General features: G+C 37.5%; 1 protein-coding gene across 1 annotated transcript in view; it reads right to left on the reverse strand.

Moving 5' to 3' along the window:
* The window catches only part of LOC150079255 (calmodulin-binding transcription activator 1-like), a 927,385-nt gene that overhangs the window by 58,769 nt on the left and 848,173 nt on the right, over positions 1-20,443 (reverse strand). Inside the window, exons 23-24 of the mRNA XM_090383006.1 lie at positions 11,471-11,616; positions 4,689-4,927 (exon numbers count right to left, since the gene is read on the reverse strand). Of these exons, the coding sequence (XP_090239132.1) occupies positions 4,689-4,927; positions 11,471-11,616 (385 nt within the window). The remainder of the gene's footprint in view (positions 1-4,688; positions 4,928-11,470; positions 11,617-20,443) is intronic.

Below are 20,443 nucleotides of genomic sequence, written 5' to 3' on the forward strand. Positions count from 1 at the left end.
TTTAGTGTTGCCCTTTTGTAGTCCTAATGAAGTGGCGATTACCTTTAAATCACCAAATATCTGCCACTCATACTACTGATAGTGTACACCTAAGAGGATGTTCTCCATGTTTGCATATGTTTCTTTTTTGTGGATGGCATATGCAGGAAGTATTGAAGGCTGCATATTTTCACTGTGTAATAATACAGCCTTAAGGCTGTATTATTACACAGTTTGAAATGTCTATAAATATTTGCCATTCTTCAGGAACATGCCTCATGTTCATTGCTGCCATCAGACCAGTGATGTGCAAACTGTGGGGCACAACCCCCAGAAGAGTCACAGGATAAATTAAAGGGGTCGTGGAAATTTTTAAATAAATTTATTTTTGTGTAAATAAAAGCTAAAAACCTGTTGTTAAAATTACTTTTTCAATACTGTAGATGTAGAGACCTTGCTATTCAAACTAAGTCTGAGATACGAATGAACCCTACTGCCCACCGCACCTTAATTTGTTCACTGGCTATGGACACACAAAAAGCAGCTGACTAGTGTGACTTCTCAGTATGTATTGATACTTCTACTCAATTAATCCCTTACGGTAATCCCTTTAGCTGTTAATTCGTGCTTCCTACAGGACAAATTCTCAAATTGCCTGTACTGTATTGCCTAAAAGTCAGATGTGCGAGAGCAGTAAATATACATAGCAAGTGTGTTGCACGCAGACGCGGCGCTAGTGTTTTTAGTGCCCCTAGACAGAAATGTATTTGGTGCCCTTGAGATACTTTTATTAAATATTATTATAATAAAAATTTTGAATTTCAGCACCCCAGACGTTGGCACCCCTATGCCCTGCTTACCAGGCTTACCGTGTTCCGTCGGCTCTGGTTGCATGCAAGCTTTATTCTGCTTCGTAATTCAGTGCATTCTCCTTGCTGCAATAAAAATTATTTCAATAATGCATGGAGAAAAATACAGCAATGATTTAAAAACCATTCCTCTGTCCAGAGACACATTTTCGAGGCATCTTACAGTCATTGGACAACATAAAATTCAATTCATTAAATCGACAGAGAAAATCCAATTTTTGCAATACAATTAGATGAATCCACAGATATTTCAAACCTTGCTCAACTTAATGTATATGTTGGATACTGCTACGAGGAAGATATTTTGGAGAATTTTCTATTTTCCAAAGCTTTGGAAGGAAGAATGACGGGCCAGAAGATTTTTGATGTTATAAATATTTTCTTTCGAACAAATAATTTAACGTGGAACAAGGGTGTTGTGATTTGTACTGATGGCTGCATTAACAGGAGAAAATAAAGGTTTAAAAGGCAAAGTAAAGGAAATTGCTCCAAATATCATTTTTAATCATTGCATTATACATAGGGAAGTATTAGTAGCCAAGGAAATTCCAACTGATTTGCACAAAGTTTTGAAAGATGCAGTACGTGTGACCAACTTTATTGAAAGTAGAAGCTTAAATAGCAGACTTTTCACTACACTTTGTAATGAAATGGGATCCGCTTATGAAATGCTTCTTTTATATATGAAAGTGAAGTGGTTGCCCAGTGGTAAAGTGTTGATGTCTTTTTGACCTCAAACATGAAGTTTTATTGTTTTTATCAAATACAGATCAGAACCTTGCTCAACTGTTTACAATTAAAAAATGGCTTGGAAATCCTTGTTGATATACAGGGAACAAATATATTAGTACTCAGAAGCTTTCAAAAATAAACTTAACCTTTGGAAAACTGAATTTGAGCAAAATAATACTGAAATGTTCCATGTTTTTCTGATTTTGTTAATAGCAATAATATTGACATTTTACAATTTAGGGCTATCATTGCCACCCACCTAACAATGCTAATTAAGAATTTTTCAAAACGATTTAATATATCTCCAGAAAAAAAAGTTGCATTGGATTTGTAATCCTTTTACTTTTGAAATTTCTTCATGTCCCGAAATTACCATTCAGCAAAAAGGAAGATCTCATCGACCTGTCATCTGACAAAGTGTCTGACGTGCTCGTTTCAATACTTGTGAAAAATTTTGGCTTTCTCTTCGAGATGAGTATCCAAAATTATCAAAAATGGCGATACAAAGATAACTTTCAGGCCTACATATTTATGTGATGTTCATTTCTCAAAATTAACAGCTATAAAAACAAAACAGTGTTCCAGACCTGATACAGACGATGACATGAGATTAGCATTTTCAAATATTGCATCCAAATATTATCGGTTATCCGGGCTCATCCTTCTCATTAATTGTTTTGTTTTGTAATTGTTCATTTTTTATTGTTTTGTAATCTTAATTGAAGAATAAGAATTTGATTTGTTGTTTTGCTGTATTCAATAAAAAAATTAAACAATTATTTTAATGTGTAAATTAAAAAGGAAACAATTTTTTTTTATTCCTTTCTCAATACTCAAATAAAATTTTCTAGTAGATAATTTATAAAATGCCATTTTTCTTCTCTAAAAATCTTGTCATCCTTCCTTGGGGTTTACGTTGAGGGGTCGTATCAATTTTATATTTAATAAAGGGGATCGCGAGCAAAATAAGTGCGCACCACTGCATTAGACCATCAACATCCTTACAGACAGTGAGTTCACCTTCTGTTTGATAAAATTTATCATAGTCTTTAATTTGAGTACAAAAGGTTGTCACTTTCACAGAATGATCTAGAAGATTCCACTGTTGTAGTCTTGAGGCCAAAAGATCTTCCTTATTCTTTGGCAATTTGAGATCCCTGATGAGGTCATTAAGCTCACTTTCTGTGATCTTATGTGTTTGGACAAAATGGTGGATCCCTTGCAGTACTTTGTGTATATCAAGCTGATGTTCATCAGTGTCTTCATCTTCATCAGAGTGCACATAAAACGGTTGGGTGGTTCAAGAATAGGTAGTATTTCACCGTGAGGAAGGGATGAATTGCAGATGGTATATTTGGGTATGTCATTGTGTACTTTTTCTTCATTGTTACTGTTTTTTAATAGGAGGCACCATACAGAAGTAACAGTCTGTGACATGATTTGTTGGTTCCCTCCATATCATGGGCACTGCGAAAGGCATAAAAGAACCCTTTCAATTCTCTCACATGTTGAGTTTTAATGAACAGGTAGTGCAGCATATATGTGTGGAGCCCAGTTCTTCTCCTAGTCACCTACTTTACACCCAAAGTACAAGAAGTAGGCCTTTTTTATGGTTTGAGTTAAGGGATGCTGTCTTGAAGCTAACATGACTAGTCATCCGGACTATTCACATAATTACAGGGTATATTAATCTTAAATGACACAAATACTGCACAAAAAAGTAAGAATCTCACAGAGAACAAATCACCCAATACCTAACCATATTTGAGGATTACTGCAACAGAGTTGAAGATGTATTTGAGGTGACAACAACTTATCATGTGATGCAGAGCAAGGTGACAGTTACCGATTATGTGATAACAGCATGGTGGTACTGAAACTGTGGGGTTACCATGCATTTTGCCAAGAGCCGTAGTTGATAAATGTAAAATAACTCCCTAATATGAGACCCCAATTGTAATTGGTAAACAAGAATCAATCAAGAAATTTTAATGTGATTTTCATGTTCAGCAGCATTGAATTAGTCAAGATCGGGTATTTTTGTTTTCATAATATTTTACTTGTTCGCAAGTGTATTTATCAATGATATTGATGAAGGTATATTGGGCTTAATGTCCACGTTTGTAGATGATACAAAGGTTGGCAGGGTTGTTGATGACAGTAACTGCAGGATCTAGAAAAGTTGGGCAGGTGGGCTGAGAAGTGGCAACTGAAATTTAACATTGACAAATGCAAAGTAGTACATATGGGTAGCAGTAACCCCAGAGTAACGTACCAACTGTGCGCTACTACACTCAGGATAGTGGAGAATGAAAAAGACCTGGGGTTATTGTGTAGCCAGATGTGAAGTTTTTTCCGAGCAGTGCAGGCAGGTAGCCAGAACAGCCCATGGAGTCTTGTCAAAGATGTACAGGAATTTTTCCAGCAGGGATAAGGAGGTGATTATCCCTTTTCATAAGGCAATGACCAGGCCACACTTTGAGTACTGCACGCAGATATGAAGGCCTTATTTTAGGAAGGATGTAGAGCAACTGGAACAAGTACAGAGAAGGGAAATGAGATTGGTGAGAGAAACAACGGGTTGCTCTTACCAAGAAAGGCTTAAGTTTTGCAAATTGCAGCATCTGGAGATTAGGCACCTGTGAGGTGATCTGATTGAGGTGTATAAGGCCTTGAATGGCAAGCTGAATGCTGATGGAATTCTTCCTCTTGCTCAGATTACTCACCTGCGGGGGCATAAATTTAAATTAAGGAAAGACTTGCAAAATAGATGTGTGGAAATTTGCCTTTAGCCAGTGATTGATTGCTGGAACAAACTTCCATCTGTCATTGTGGAAGTTTACAGCTTAAATAAATTCTAGACAAACTTTTGAAGTGAATGGATGTGTGAAATGGGAGGTTTTTTTTTATTTTGCTGATGCTGTATAAGCTTGCTTATGCAGCATCACATGCCTATGATAATGCCAATTTTAAAAAACATTTATGCATAGGGTTTTTTTTTAACAAACTTCCAAATTTTTTAAAAACAAATCACTCAGGTAACATGTTTATGGTCCAGAAACCCACTGGCAAAAGAATTAATACTGATATTCACAAATTAATTCTTACTTGAGTGATGTTGGTGTGCCTTCTCTACTTGAGTTGAACTTTCTTTCTGATTCAGCAAAGGTAAAGTATAAGTTTTGGAGACTGGTGGCAGTAGGATGAGGTGATGTAGCACTAAGTGGAGACAAAGTAGTACAACCATCTTCTCCTTGATTCTTTTTGAACCTTTTATGCTCACAGTAACTGCGGAACTGGTTTTGGATCAGCTGTGCTGCTTTTGTCATCTGTTTATAATACATATACTGAAAAGAAAATCATACAAAATGACTAAAATTTTTTTCATTATTTCAGATCTATTTTGAACCTTTAAAAATTGTAATAAAGAGTTACTACAGTTAACTTAATTTTTATTAGTAAATAAACATGGAAAGCTATCATCATAATCTACCTCATGAACTGCAGTGTACCAAATTTCATTTGTTCTAAAGTAGTGTGGATATTTGTGGGAAAAGAGGAGGGAAGCATATAAACAGGTGCATGTATACCTGCGTGTACACCAATGCTAGGAGTTTGGTAAATAAATTTGATGAATTTGAGGTGTTGCTCAAAACATCAAAGGCAGATATTGTTGGGATATCAGAGACGTGGTGTCACACAGATATAAGGAATGCAGAACTGGAATTTGGGGAATACAATGTGTATAGAAAGGATATACACGACAGGAGGGGAGGAGGGGTTATGCTATTAGTTAAGAAACACATAAAGTCCAAGGAAGTGAAGCCAGTCGACATCGATGGACAGGGCAGTGTTGAGTCAGTTTGGTGTGACATAAGCATAGGGAAATCAAAATTGAGAGTAGGAGTGTGCTATAGGATTAATGACTCTGATAAGTATAATAAGATATTGTACAGGGAAATAGAGTGGGCCAGTAAATCAGAGAGTCTTATAATCGGGGATTTTAATTTCCCAGATATTGACTGGAATTTGTGGGTTGGTCACTCGCACACTAGCAAGGCTTTTGTGGATTTATTGGATGATTGTTTTCTACATCAGCATGTTCAGGAGGCAACAAGAAGGGGCAATACTCTTGATCTGATTATCAGTAGTGATTCTTCATGCATTAAGAATCTGCAGATAAATGAACCACTAGGTGGCAGTGATCACAGTGTGTTGAAGTGGGATTTACTCAAGGAGGTAACTACCATCAGAGGTAAAGGGAAGGGTTTTTGTTTTCGTAAAGGCGACTATGATGGTCTGAGACAGTATTTAAATTCTATACAGTGGGACCAACTGATGATGTTACCAACAGCAAACTCAAAATGGGAAGCATTCAAGGAACTAATCTTGGAGGCTACCAGGCTTTACATACCAACTAAGAAATATTGTTCAAGGTTTAGGCCTAAATGGTTGTCAGATGAACTAATGAGATATGTGGCAGAAAAGAAAAATGCATGGGATACGTACAAATTAATGGGTGACATGGAAGCCTATGATAGATATACGTTGGTCTGTAACCAAGTCACAAAGGAGATTAGGCAGGCAAAGGCAGACTACGAAAAATCCTTGGCAAAGGATGCAAAGAAAAACAGAAAAGAGTTCTTTACCTATTTAAACTCAAGAAGGAAAGGGATGAATCAGATTGGTCCACTGGATATTGATGGTTCAACAGTTGAGGATCCTGCTCAGGTGGCTAACAATCTAAACGAGTATTTTGCATCTACATTCACGCATGAGGAGTTATTCAGGAAGGAGAATGATGTAGGTAAAGTAAACATTGGCAGTGAGCTGGATGATTTTGTAATAACTGAGAGGAAAGTGGAGGACAGATTGTTGAGGATAAACATAAAAAAGGCACCTGGGGTGGATGGGATCTATCCAGTTATATTAAAGGAGGCAGCAAAGGAAGTAAGCAAACCCCTAGCCATAATTATGAGAGCTTCTTTGGACTCAGGGGACCCATAGACTGGAGATGTGCAAATGTAATCCCAATTCACAAAGGAGGATCAAAGGCTGACACAAGTAATTATAGACCTGTTAGTTTAACTTCTGTTCCAGGTAAATTAATGAAGGCACTGGTTAAAGAAGCACTGCAGGATCGTCTAGACAAGAATTCAGTTATAGCTCAGATGCAGCATGGTTTTGTTAAGGGCAGGTCTTGCCTGACCAATGTGATTGGATACTATAATGTAGTCACAAAAGAACTGGATGCAGGGAATAACTTTGATATTATATATTTGGATCTTAGAAAGGCTTTTGATACTGTTGCACATGGAAGACTGCTGCACAAATTGGAGCAGTGTGGCATTGGAGGCAAATTGCTGCTATGGATAAGGGGATGGTTGAGTGGCAGAAGACAGAGAGTGGTAATCAATGGACACTACTCAACGTGGAGTAATGTTATTAGTGGAGTTCCTCAGGGTTCAGTGTTGGGTCCGTTGTTGTTTTCGGTGTTTATGAATGATATTGATGATGGGATATCAGGTTTAATGTCCAAGTTTGCAGATGATACAAAGGTTGGCAGGGTTGTTAAGGACACTACTGATGCTATGCTGCTGCAACAGGATCTGGAAAGGTTGAACAGATGGGCTGAGAGGTGGCAAATGAAGTTTAACATTGACAAATGTAAAGTACTACATATGGGAAACAGTAACCCCAGAGCAACGTATCAACTCTGCGGTACTACACTGACAGTGGTGGAGAATGAAAAGGACCTGGGGGTAATTGTGCAGGCAGATATGAAGTTCTCTGAGCAGTGCAGACGAGCTGCAAGAGTAGCTCATGGTGTCTTGTCAATGATATACAGGAATTTTTCTAGCAGGGATAAGGAGATGATTATTCCCTTGTATAAGGCAATGGTTAGGCCACATCTTGAGTACTGTATACAGGTCTGGAGGCCTCATTTCAAGAAGGATGTAGAGCTGCTGGAACGGGTACAGAGAAGGGCAACAAGATTAGTGAATGGAACAAAGGGTTGCTCTTAAGAAGAAAGGCTTAAGTTTTGCAAATTAGAGTCTGGAGACTAGGCACCGGCGAGGTGATCTGATAGAGGTGTATAAGGCTTTGAATGGTTTTAGCATGCTCAATGCCAATGGGATTCTTCATCTTGCTCAGAATAATCAGCTCAGAGGGCATAAATTAAAATTGAGGAAGGACGGATGTCGGATAGATGTGCGGAAATTTGCCTTTGGCCAGCGGGTGGTTGGTTGGTGGAACCGACTTCCATCACTTGTTGTTGAAGTTGATAGCCTAAACAAATTTAAGGCTCAACTGGACAGGTATTTCGAGCGAACGGAGGGGTGAAATGGGAGTGGTGTGTTTTTTTGTTTTTTTTGGCTGATGCTGAATAAGCTTGCTTTCTTGCATCATATGCCTCTACTAATGCTAATGCTAATATATCTTATTTGTCTTTACTGTGATGTATCTTATTTGTCACAGTATAGTATGAGCCAAAAATCATTTGTTTGAAAAACATAAGGAACCAAAACAAAATTTTCATCAAGTGATAGGCACCATTAACCTGTTTGCAGGCACAAAAAAAAAAGATTATTCTTCCACTAATTTCCACTAATTGTGTTGGATCATTTAGACCCTGCATGCCTACATTGGAAACTCAGCAAAAAATAAAATAAAAAATTTTAAATGAACAGTTCACTTTTTTTGATCCCAACTTTATTTTCAATCTTTTCTGAACATGACTGTGAAATTCAATTTTTTATATTAAAAACATACATTTGTAATAATTTTTGAAATTAAAGCTCCCTTTAGACCTGTTAGTAAGCTATAAGCAAATGTAAAAACTGCATGCTTCAACAGATGTCTGCAATTGGATGATAGCCTCTCACTAACAGGAGCACCCACTGCATGAAATGTGAAGCACATGCATGAACAGTCTGTTTCCAGATGATACCTCACTGTCAAAAAGCTAGAGTGCATTACCAATTGGAGGAACGTGTGTGTGTTGCAGTAAACAACTTGCTATCAATAACTGAAACTGACACATGCCAATCAACATGTGCATATAATTAGGTTTGACTTAATTCATGAATTTTTCCTAATTGTGTGATAATTAACTGAGATTTCTGGAATTTTAAGTGGAGGAATCAATGAAAACATTTTCAAAAATAGCTATTAGGAATTTGAGCTGTATGGATGGAGTACATGAAGTGCTGAAATACTGCCTGGGGTGGAATCAACCCCATGTGACTAACAGAGGGGAAACATTAAGTCGCTAAACAAACTGCTCAATATGAACATGACCAATATTGCATGATGTTTCTTAACTTCATACTGTATTTTAAAATATGTCTAAAATACTTTATATCACTTGTGATTTTAATATATTACCATAATTTATGGAAATTAAAAAAATTATTTCTTTACTGCTGAACAATTTTCATTAACTTTAGAAATAATATGTGAAACTGTGTCAAAAAAGTAGAATATTTCTTGTAAATGTCTGTTTGTTATTGTGTACAAACTAATTTTGCAATGTGTGTACATGTGTATATAGAAATATGTTATTTCCTCATTCAGCCAGTCATAATCTGCATGTGCTTGTTTTTAATTTCAGTTTGCTGATACAGTCAAACCAATTTGTAATGAATTTAAAACAGAATTGATGGAAACTGAAATAAAATTAACTTCAACTAAACAGACGAAATATAATACAGTATTATATCAAAAAAAATAAAAAAAAAACCTTGATAGTAAAACATAAACAAAAGTTTAAATGTCAAATAAACAACTGACAAGCTCATTTATTTTTTTTATTAGCCATTCATTAATCTTAAAATCAAGTTTTCAAGAAATTCTATTTCATTCGATATCCCATTCTTGGCATATATGATGTGTGACATAAAAAGAAAGGCCTCTGATTGTACCTAAATATGAGTCAGCTTCTATAGCTGAAACGCCATTTTCTATGATGTGTGGTAATTTGAATTCATTATCATTCAGAGGTCATTTATTGCATTTTATAACATCATCAGCAATTTTGGCATTTGTTAATATGAGTTTATCAAAAAAAGTTATCATTTGCAGCACAAAAGTCCATCAAAATAGCTTCACAGTGATGTTGTGGCAGATGAATTCATCTCACAGCTTTTTTATACCTGCATCATCAAAAGTTACTTCTTTGTTTTGGTCATAGGTAAATCAACTTCCCAAAAACAGTTTAGAATGTAGATATTTTAACACCAATCCATGCATTCTGCACAAACTCAGTGGCCACATGCATATCACTCTTCAGTTGTGAGGCTTTGTTCAGATTCAAAAGTAGACTGTCTCTTATCCAACTTTATTAAAAGTATTTAAAATTTTCAATGGTGCCTTTTGTTTTAGTGGCTGAATCTTTTAACTCTCTAATTTCACTGCACTTAATATAGAGATTAGAAAGTTAAAAGATGAAAAAGAGTTAAAAGAGGAAAAGTTTTGACTGAAGAATGAATAGAAATTTTTTTGAGGAACTTGGCAAACTTTCCTTCATTTTGCAGTCATTTTATGATCAAATTCTACTAGCATTTACTGAATATGTCTTGTCTTCCATGCTTGTTTGTTATTTTGATATTTAATGGGAAGTTCAATTAGATCTACTCCATTAAAATGGGGCTTTGCATTTTTGCCTATGATGAGTAGTTTTCTTTTATTGTTGTCATATATATTGATGCTAAAATGAACTGTAGTGCACTTGCTTGCTCGTTGCTTTATCCACTTCATATCTATTGTTTTAACAATGTTACAAATTCACATTAAAGGATAGTCACTAATGTGATCACAGCTTGAAATCCACTCATCAGCAGTAACTGCATCAGCCTCACTTAATTCATTAGTCAGAGCTTTACAGTGTATGTAATGCTTTGACTCATGAATCACTTTGAATCATTGTAACCAGCCAGCCAGTTTCTTCTTTCAAAGTAAAGTTTTTGCGTCCTAAGGTTGACCCTTGGAGGGTACTGTGTTTTAAGTGTGGAGACTGCACATATTAGAGACTGAATTAGTGTTTCTTAAAAGGGTCCAGAGACAATGCAGACAGGCTGCTAGGGCAGGTCACGGGGTTTTGTCAATGATATATAGGAATTTTGCTAGCAGGGAAAAGGAGGTGATTGTCCCTCTGTATAAGGCAATGGTCAGGCCACGCCTTGAGTACTGCGTACAGGTCTGGAGGCCTCATTTTAGGAAGGATGTAGATTTGCTTGAGCGTGTACAGAGAAGAGCAACACGATTGGTGAGGGGAATGAAGGGATCCTCTTACCAAGAGAGGCTTAAGTTCTGCAAATTGCAGTGGCTGGAGACTAGGCACCTGCGCGGTGATCTGATTGAGGTCTATAAGGCCTTGAATGGGTTGAGCACGCTGAATTCTGATGGGATCCTCCCACTTGTTCAGAATACGAACCTACGGGGACATAAGTTCAAATTAAGAAAGGATAGATGTAGAATAGATGTGCGGAAATTTGCCTTTAGCCAGCGGGTGGTTAATTGCTGGAACAAACTTCCATCTGTCGTTGTGGAAGTTGATAGGTTAAATAAATTTAAGGAGGAACTGGACAGGCATTTGGAGGGTATGGTGTGATTTTTTTTTTTTTTTTTTTGGCTGATGCTGCATAAGCTCCTACACTTGCTTTCTTGCATCAAGTGCCACTACTACTACTACTACTACTACAAGCAGTTGGTAATGACACCACTAATTTGTATTACAAAATCAGTGCTTGTACTCCAGTTATACAGCCAGTGAGTGCATATTAAAGGATAAAGACATGGGTATTCTGACTTTCCTTAAGTTTGCAAAATAAATTACACAGAGGAGGAAATTAGATAGAGGAAGCTATATAATAAAGATAAAGAATTACTTGTTTGTATCTGCGATAGTAGCTCTGAATTAGTATTGCAGCTGCTCTCTCTTTTTCCTGCTCTTCCTGACGTTTTCTGCCTTTATAAGATCTATAAGCCTTCTGTATTATCTTAGCTGCTTCATATAATTCCCTTTGTTCTTTGTCTGTAAAAAAAAAAGTGGTATTTTGTTAGAGAAATGACACTTAGTACTACTGATATTAACAAGTGCATATTTTTAAAATATACAATGTGTATAAGCAATTTATTTTAAATTGGCAGAAACAAAGATTAGGTGCCTTTGTAGCCAGGTGGGCAGGAGCAGCAGTGCGTAGCACACGCTTGTTGATTAGCCCGGGGTTCGAGCCCGTGAGCACCAAATACGGAGGATGCAGAAAGATCAGGGAATGACCACTGCATATCCCCGGAGCAATATGGCCTTAGTTGCTAATGCTCCTGAAAACCAAATAACAAAACAAAAAGAAACAGATTGAACATTCACCTTCTGTGTGTCTCCCAATAACCTTCACAAAAAAAGAAGTGCTGTCCACTCAGAGAATGCCATTTTGAAAGGGAAAAATAGTTTTGATTACTTTTGGTAAAATATTATTACAGTAGACTGTCGAAATAATGGCATACTGAGATCAGATGTTTACATACAGTGCAGATGTCTTGCAGTGCCAAAAAAAAAAAAAAAAAAAAAAAGAGAGAGAGAGAAAACAGCATCACATGATTACTGTATTTGTTTATGTTCACCATTTTGAAGGTGAATTCTGCTGATATCATGGATTATATTGCTGTTTTACACTTATTTTAAATTAAAACCCCTCACTATTAACTCCTAAAGTTAATAAACTTCATACAGAGAATAAAAGAACAACATTAAAGCTTAGCAACAAACTTGATATAATCCAAACTATTATATTATGGTCAACGGGAAAGTTAATTCATATATTCATGTAATATTTGTGTCTGTAAATTGCATGTATTCTCTGGTTGATTTGCCTGTTTTGCTGGATGAAAAACCCCAGTTTTTGGGGAAAAACCTTACTATCTATGCATGAGACTGACTAACTCAATCACGGAGTGAAAAATGATCATAAAAGTTCCTTGAGTCATCGATGGGATTCGAACCCATGCCTTTTCCACCCAGTGTGGGGAGGAAAGTGTTGATACCACTGTACTATCCATGCAGATTAACTTGCTATAATAAAGAAAATAGAACAGAGCATAGGTAGGAATGTATTAATGGCAGATTATAACATTGGATCATCAACATATTTATGTTTTTTTATGTGCAGTTAATAAAATTGCAAACATAATCTCTCTATTTCTTATTTAGCCTCATTATTTCTTCATTAAATATATTAAAAATAAAACTTTATAGACATAGGAAAAATCAAAATTATGGCACCTTGAATCTCCAAAGGTGCTGTTATTCTGAAAGTCTACTGTATTATCCTGGTAGTGGTTGCATCCCAATAGGGAAGTCATGCTACCCCTGTTAGGTGACCAACTTTGCTTTTAATTTGTGGAAAAAGTTTTTGAATTTTCCGAATTATGCTTGGAGTATACAAAATCATCATCATTTTTTAATTTATTTCCATAATTAATTAATCTAAGTTTTTATTTTTTATAAGAAAACTAAATATTTAAAAAGTTCTCTTTTATGTTATTTAAAAAAAAAAAAAATCAATTTTATTGAAGCCAAAAAAAACAAAATGTTCTAACATGAAAATTAATAGTCTCTTCCATTTTCCAGTACAGACAACAGTTAAGAGCATGGAATTTGTAAATGTATTTCTGCTTATGCAGTACATTCCAAAAGTTCCTGAAATCACATGCTGGTATTTAAACAGTTTGAGCTATGCCTGTGAGGGTTTAATGAGGCATTGACCTTGGTGCACACGCATGCCAAGTGGGAACTGGCTTGACCACTTCATGGGTGAAGTGGTCAAGCCAGTTCCTTGAGGTTGTCACAGACATTCTCTCAGATATGCTAGACAAGGTGTACTTGCTACCTAGGAGTCTAAAACGCTGATGGAACTGATATTCGGGTGACACTCAAGTCAAGTGGACCAAATTTCGGCGAAGTCCGGACGGTCTGTGACAGCTAAATCCTCTGATTGCACCTTCGCGATGGTGGGACGGTTAGTAATCCGGGGTATAACCTCCATTCACAAGTATATGGTGGGTGACCACCCAGGTGTGAACCAACGTAAGCAGGGGTCGAGGTGTGGTGCCCCCATCACATGGAGGAATGCAACCCCTCTATGCTACCAGGCAGTACTAGGTGGTAGATGACTCTCATCAACCGGTGAAATACCACCACTTTGCTTATTGGAGGCCTGAAGTGGTGGAACCCATGTTGGAAGAGATAGGGAAGGGTTGACCGGAACTTAGCTCTCGATTGATGACTTTTGATTGATGATTGATGAACTATGATTGATGACTTTTGAGGTTATGATGAACGTCATGGCGAGATCCAATATTTCTTACATTTTGAGGATACAGCTCTAAAACGGTGTTCGCAGACCGGCCGCTAGTCACTGGACCGAACCTATTGGTAACTCTCTCTAGGAGGTTTCCGGATCAGCTAGTGTATCCGGAACACTGTATACAGTGTTCCGGATACACTGTATACAGTGTCTCCGGACACTGTATACAGTGTATCCGGAGTGGAGTCAAGGATCTGGGTATATTCTTACCACGTGTATGCCATATCCAAAAATTTCATTACTTCATACAGCATGTCCAACCCACTTTTTCTTACTATTGAATACATCATGAATTGTCAAGCTAATAGAGCAAGCTTATCTGCAAAAAGATCTAAACCTCCCAAGCACTTCCTAATTCATTTCACAAATATACGTGGTCTCAATTCTAATCTCAACGATGTCCATTTCCACTTGCAGTCTGCCAAACCCCATGTACTTTTTCTGACAGAATCTCAGTTATCGGTTGATTCAACTACTGCTCATCTCAGATGCCCAAATTATTCGCTGTATGATTCCTTTCGCCTCAAAGGTGGTACTTGTGCATATGTCCGTTCTGATATTCCCTGTCAGAGACTTGGCAATTTTGAATTGCCTATTTTTGATCTTCTCTGGCTTAAAATCTCTCTACCTCATTGTGTCAAATTCATTTGTTGTCTCTACCGTTCTCCCAACTCCACTAATCACTTGGAGCTCTTTGACTTCCTCTCTTTGCAACTTGACTTTCTCCAGTCCAACTTTCCTAACAGTGAGGTAATTTTCCTTGGTGAATTTAATGCTCACAACTCCAGCTGGCTTCCGTTTTCTAGTCACACCGACCCAGCAGGTCGAGATGCTGAGGCTTTTGCAATTACTAATGACCTAGCACAGATTGTTCATTTACCTACAAGAATACCGGACAATCCTAATCATACAGCCAATACGCTTGATCTTTTTCTCACAAATAACCCTTCTAAGTACACAGTCAAAGTGAGAGGTCATTTAGGCACTTCAGATCACAACTTGGTGATTGTCTCTTATCCAATGGAACCTTTATCTCATGGCTATTCCCAACCTCGTGTTGTTTGGCATTACATGAATGCAAAATGGGATGACCTGTGAGACTTATTTTCTTCTTTTCCTTGATCAGCTTACTGTTTCAAAACTTCTGATGTGAACGTTTGCTCAGATTGTGTCAGTGAAATTATTCTTGCAGGAATGGAATCCTTTATCCCACACTCCACTTTAAAATCTTGTCCTTTATCTAAACCTTGGTTTTCCAATAAATGTGCTAAAGCTGTTCAAGAGAAGAATGTTGCATATCGTAATTGGCTTGTTTCTAATTCTTCAGTTTCATTTTCTGCCTACACCAAAGCTCGCAACTATTGTAAAACAGTTATTAATCAGTCCAAACTAGAGTTTGAACAGGCTAAGAGTAGAAAACTTGCTTCTTGCCCTAATGGTAGCCGAGCATTCTGGTCTCTTGCCAAAGCTATTGGCCGCAACTTTTGCCCATCTCTGCTCCTACCTCTGTTCAAACCAGATGGTTCTGTTGTCACTTCAGCCAAGGATAAAGCTGACCTGCTAGTATCCCATTTTTCTTCCAGCTCATGTATTAATGATCTTGATAAAACACCTCCTACCATTCCCAACACACTCCATTCAGTGCCTCCTGTGGTCTTCCGTCAAAAGGATATCAGAAGGATTTTGGTGAATCTTGATGCTAAGAAAGCTCCAGGTGCTGATGGTAGTTCTCCACTTGTTCTCAAAACCTGTGCTCCTGAACTTACTCCTATTCTTTGCCACCTTTTTTCACTTTCTTATTCCAAAGTGGTTTTTCCTTCTGCTTGGAAATTTGCTCATATCCAGCCAGTTGCTAAAAAGGGTGACAAATCCCTTCCATCCAATTATCGTCCCATTGCAATTACTTCTACTCTTTCTAAAGTAATAGAGAAATCAATTAACCGCCAACTCTTAAACTACCTAGAAACCTTCCGTCTGATCAACGATCGTCAGTATGGATTCCGTCAGTGTCGATCCACTGGTGATATTCTGGCTTATGTTACCCATTTATGGACTAATTCAATGGAAAGGTTCGGTGAAACACAAGTAATTGCTCTTTGATCAAAGGCTTTTGATCGTGTTTGGCATAAAGGCCTTCTAAACAAGCTTCCATCTTATGGTTTGCCAACTGTTTTTAGTAATTGGTTATCCAGTTTTCTCTCTGATCTCCCACTGAGGGTGATGGTAGATGGCTCTCTATCTTCTAACTTCTCCACTAATGCCGGTGTCCCCCGAGGTTCAGTTTTTTCCTCCAATCTTTTCCTCTTGTATATTAATGACCTTCTTCCATTGACTGGAAATCCTACCCATAGTTTTGCCGATGATAGCACATTGCATTCCACTTTTCATTTTGAGAAACCTTGTCCTGCTCAATCAGCTTCAACTTCTCGAAAATCTGCTACCAATTCCTTAAATGCCGATCTTCAGGTAATTCTCCAGTGGGGCAAAGACAACTTAGTTGATTTCAACCCTTCTAAAACTCAGTCTTGTCTTATATCTTGCAAAAAGGATTCTTCTGCTCCTATACTTATCTTTAGTGACACTCCGATTTCTAGGCAAAATGATATATCTCTTTTGGGGATTACCCTGACTTCTAATCTCTCTTGGCACAAGCACATTATAAATAATCCTTCCGCTGCATCTAAAAAACTTGGTTTTCTCTTTTGCTCTCGGCATTACTTTTCTTCCAAACAGCTGCTCACTCTGTATAAATCGCAAATTCGCCCTGCCATGGAATATTGTTCCCACATCTGGGGTGGTGCCCCCAAAATCTCTCTCGGGCTTCTTAATTCCATTCAGAAGAGGGCAGTTAGGTTAATTAATGATTCATCTCTAACAGAGTCTCTCCACTTGCTTTCTCATAGATGTACTGTTTCTGCTGCATGCCTCTTCTACAGATACTTCCATGAGCACTGTTCTTCTGAATTGGCTACTATAATTCCCGCTCTCTCTTTCAAAACAGTCCGAACACGTGGCGCCACCAGCCAACATCCATTTATTGTCTAACTTCAAACCCACAGAACCAACTTTTCATCTTTCTCATTTATTCATTGAACCGCCGTTTTCTGGAACAACCTTCATACGTATTTCCTGAAAATTACAATCTACAGAAGTTCAAGTCCAATGTCAACAAATATCTTCTTTCATCTTCTCAACCTCCAACTCAAGCACGGTACTAAGTACTATAGGTTCTAATACCTCTCGTGTTTGGGGTTCACATAAAAAAAAAAAAAAAAACTTGGCTATTTCAATCCTCAGAGCAGACTGATTGCAGAATGTCACAGATTGAATATCATCCAGTTCTTTAAACTTAGGAAAAGTTTTACAGAGACATTGCATACATTATAGAAAGTTTATGGAGATGATGCTTTGAAGAAAACAGTTTACAAGTTGTTTTAATAGGTGTAAAAATGGACAGGAAACACTGGATGACGAACCTCGCAGGGAACTTCCTTCAAAGTCATGAAAGTGAATGAACTCGTGTGAAATGATAGGCGAATGACTGTTGTTAAGGTTACTCATGAAGTTGGACTGTCCGTAAGCTCAGTTCAGTCTAATAGAACAGGAAAAAAAATCTTTTTATACTCTATTAGACTGAACAGCTGTGTATTCATCCATCTCAGCATCCTACATCTGATGAAAACAGTGTATAATGGACTTGTCACACCAGATAATCGACTCAGAGAAACTTTCCACTGGAAGCAAATTTCTCTTAGCATTTGGTGCTGTGTAATAACTTTAATAACAAAAGTTTTGTGGGTTATAGCTCTTTAGCAACTTTGAATGCAGTTTTTCGTGGAAAAAAATTAATATTCTCTCAGTTCACTGCTTTTCTTAATGTTCCCTTACATTTGGTAATATACTGTATAGTTGCCTGTGATTTGCAGACTCATGCACTATATAGTGCCTAAGTTAGAGTAAATTTATATAACTTGCAAACTAATCTAAATATCTACACATGCAACAATGGAATCAGAGCTTACTTTCACTTTTTAAACAATCTTTATCCCTACCATACTTTCCACTTATTGGAGTAATTCTCAACTTTATTGCCCCACAAGAAAAATACTTGGGGGGGGGGAGTTTAAAAGTGGTTCAGAACAAACATGGGTGTACACATGTAGCATAAACACTGTATGAAAAATTATTTTTATTGTAACCCTTTAAAAGTGGCAATAAACACACGATATCCTATTAATGATTTAGTATTAGCAGAGGCATATGATGCAAGAAAAATGAAGCTTATGCAGCATCAACCAAAAAAAAAAAAAAAAAAACCAAACAAACCCTCCCATTTCACTCCAAATTCTTGTCCAGCTCATCCTTTAATTTATTTAAGTTATCAACCTCCACAATGAGAGATGGAAGTCTGTTCCAGCAATCAACTACCCACTGGCTAAAGGCAAATTTCCAAATATCTATTCTACAACTGTCTTCCTCAGCTTGAATCTCAGCAAGAGGAAGAATCCCATCAGCATTGAGCTTGCTTGACCCATTCATGTTCTTATATACCTCAATTAGATCACCTCGCATGTGCCTAGTCTCCAGGAGCTGCAATTTGCAGAACTTAAGCCTATCTTGGTAAGAGTACCCCTCACCAATCTTGTTGCCCTTCTTTGTACTTGTTCTAGCAATTCTACATTCTTCCTAAAATGAGCCATCCAGACATGTACCCAGTATTCAAGGTGTGGCCTGACCATTGCCTTGTACGACGGGATAATCACCTCCTTGACCTGCTCTTGCAGCCCGTCTGCACAGCTTAGTGAACTTCATATCTGACTGCACAATTACCCCCCAGGTCCTTTTCACTTTCCACTTCCCTGAGTGTAGTACCACACATTTTGCACATTTCTCTTAGGTTACTGCTACCCATATGCAGTACTTTGCATTTGTCAATGTTAAACTTCAGTTGCCACTTCTCAGCCCATTTGATCAACTTATCTAGATCCAGTTGCAAGAGCATACTGTCATTAACAACCCTGCCAACCTTTGTATCATCTGCAAACTTGGACATTAAGCCTGACATACCCTCATCAATATCATTAATGACTACACAAAACAACAATGGTCTCAGCACAGAACCCTGATGAACTCCACTAATAACATTTGTCCATGAAGGGCAGTGTCCATTGATTACCACTCTCTGTTGTCTCTCACTCAACCATTCCTTTATCCTTTGTAGCAAATTGCCCTTAATGTAATATCACCACAATTTGTACAGCAGTCTTCCATGTGTAACAGTATGAAAAGCTTTCCCAAAATCCAAGTATATGATATCGAAATTATTTTTTGCACTCAGTTCCTTTGTGACCACATCATAGTATCCAATCAAATTGGTCAGATAAGACCTCCCTTTAACAAACCCATGCTGTGCCTACTACTACTGCAGTCTTGTCTGGATGATCCTGCAATGTTTCTTTAACCAGCGACTCCATTATTTTCCCCAGAACACAAGTTAAACTAACAGGTCTATAGTTGCTTGTGTCACCTTTTGACTTCCCCTTGTGAATTTGGGATACATTTGCAGACCTCCAGTCCATGGGGGCCTCCCCTGGGTCTAAGGAAGCTCTCATAATTATGGCTAAGGGTTTGCTTACTTCCTTTGCTGCCTCCTTTAATTTAACTGGATAGATCCCATCTACCCCAAGTGCATTCCTTATATTTAACTTCAACAATTTCTCCTCCACTTTGCTCTCAGTTATTACAAAATCAAACTCTAATAATAATTACTAATTATTATTAGAGTTTGATAAGTTTCTGGCATTCCTCTCCTTGAATAGCTCCCCATGTGTGAATTTGGATACAAAATACTCATTCAGTTTATCAGCTACCTGAGCATCATCATCAATAATCAAACCATCTATGTTAAGTGGACCAATCTGATTCATCCCTTTCCTTCTAGAGTTTATGTAAGTAAAGAACTCTTTGCTGTTTTTATTTGCATCCTTTGACAAAGATTTCTTTTAATCTGCCTTCACCTACCTAACCTCTTTTGTAACTTGATGACAGACTAGCTTATATCTGCCATAGGCTTCTGTGTCACCTGATAATTTATATGCATCCCATGCATTTTTCTTCTCTGCCACAAGTCTCATTAATTCGTCTGACATCCATTTAGGCCTAAACCTTGAACAGTATTGCTTAGTTGGTATGAAAAGCCTAGTAGCTTCTATGATTAATTCCTTGAATGCTTCCCATTTTGAATTTGCTGTTGGTAACATCATCAATTGGTCTCACTGTGTAGAACTTAAAAAATCTCTGAGACCACTGTAGTCACCTTTATGAAAGCAAAAGCCCTTCCCTTTACCCTTGATGGTAGTTATATCTTTAAGTAAATCCCACATCAGTACACTGTGCTTACTGTCACCTAGTGGTTCCTTTATCTGCAAATTCCTAATACATGAATGATCACTGCTGTTAATCAGATCAAGAATATTACTCCCCCTGGTTGCCTCT

Source organism: Mastigoproctus giganteus, chromosome 10 (genome assembly GCF_048544385.1).
Source record: "Mastigoproctus giganteus isolate SK-2022 chromosome 10, ASM4854438v1, whole genome shotgun sequence".
Taxonomy (NCBI): Eukaryota; Metazoa; Arthropoda; class Arachnida; order Uropygi; family Thelyphonidae; genus Mastigoproctus; species Mastigoproctus giganteus.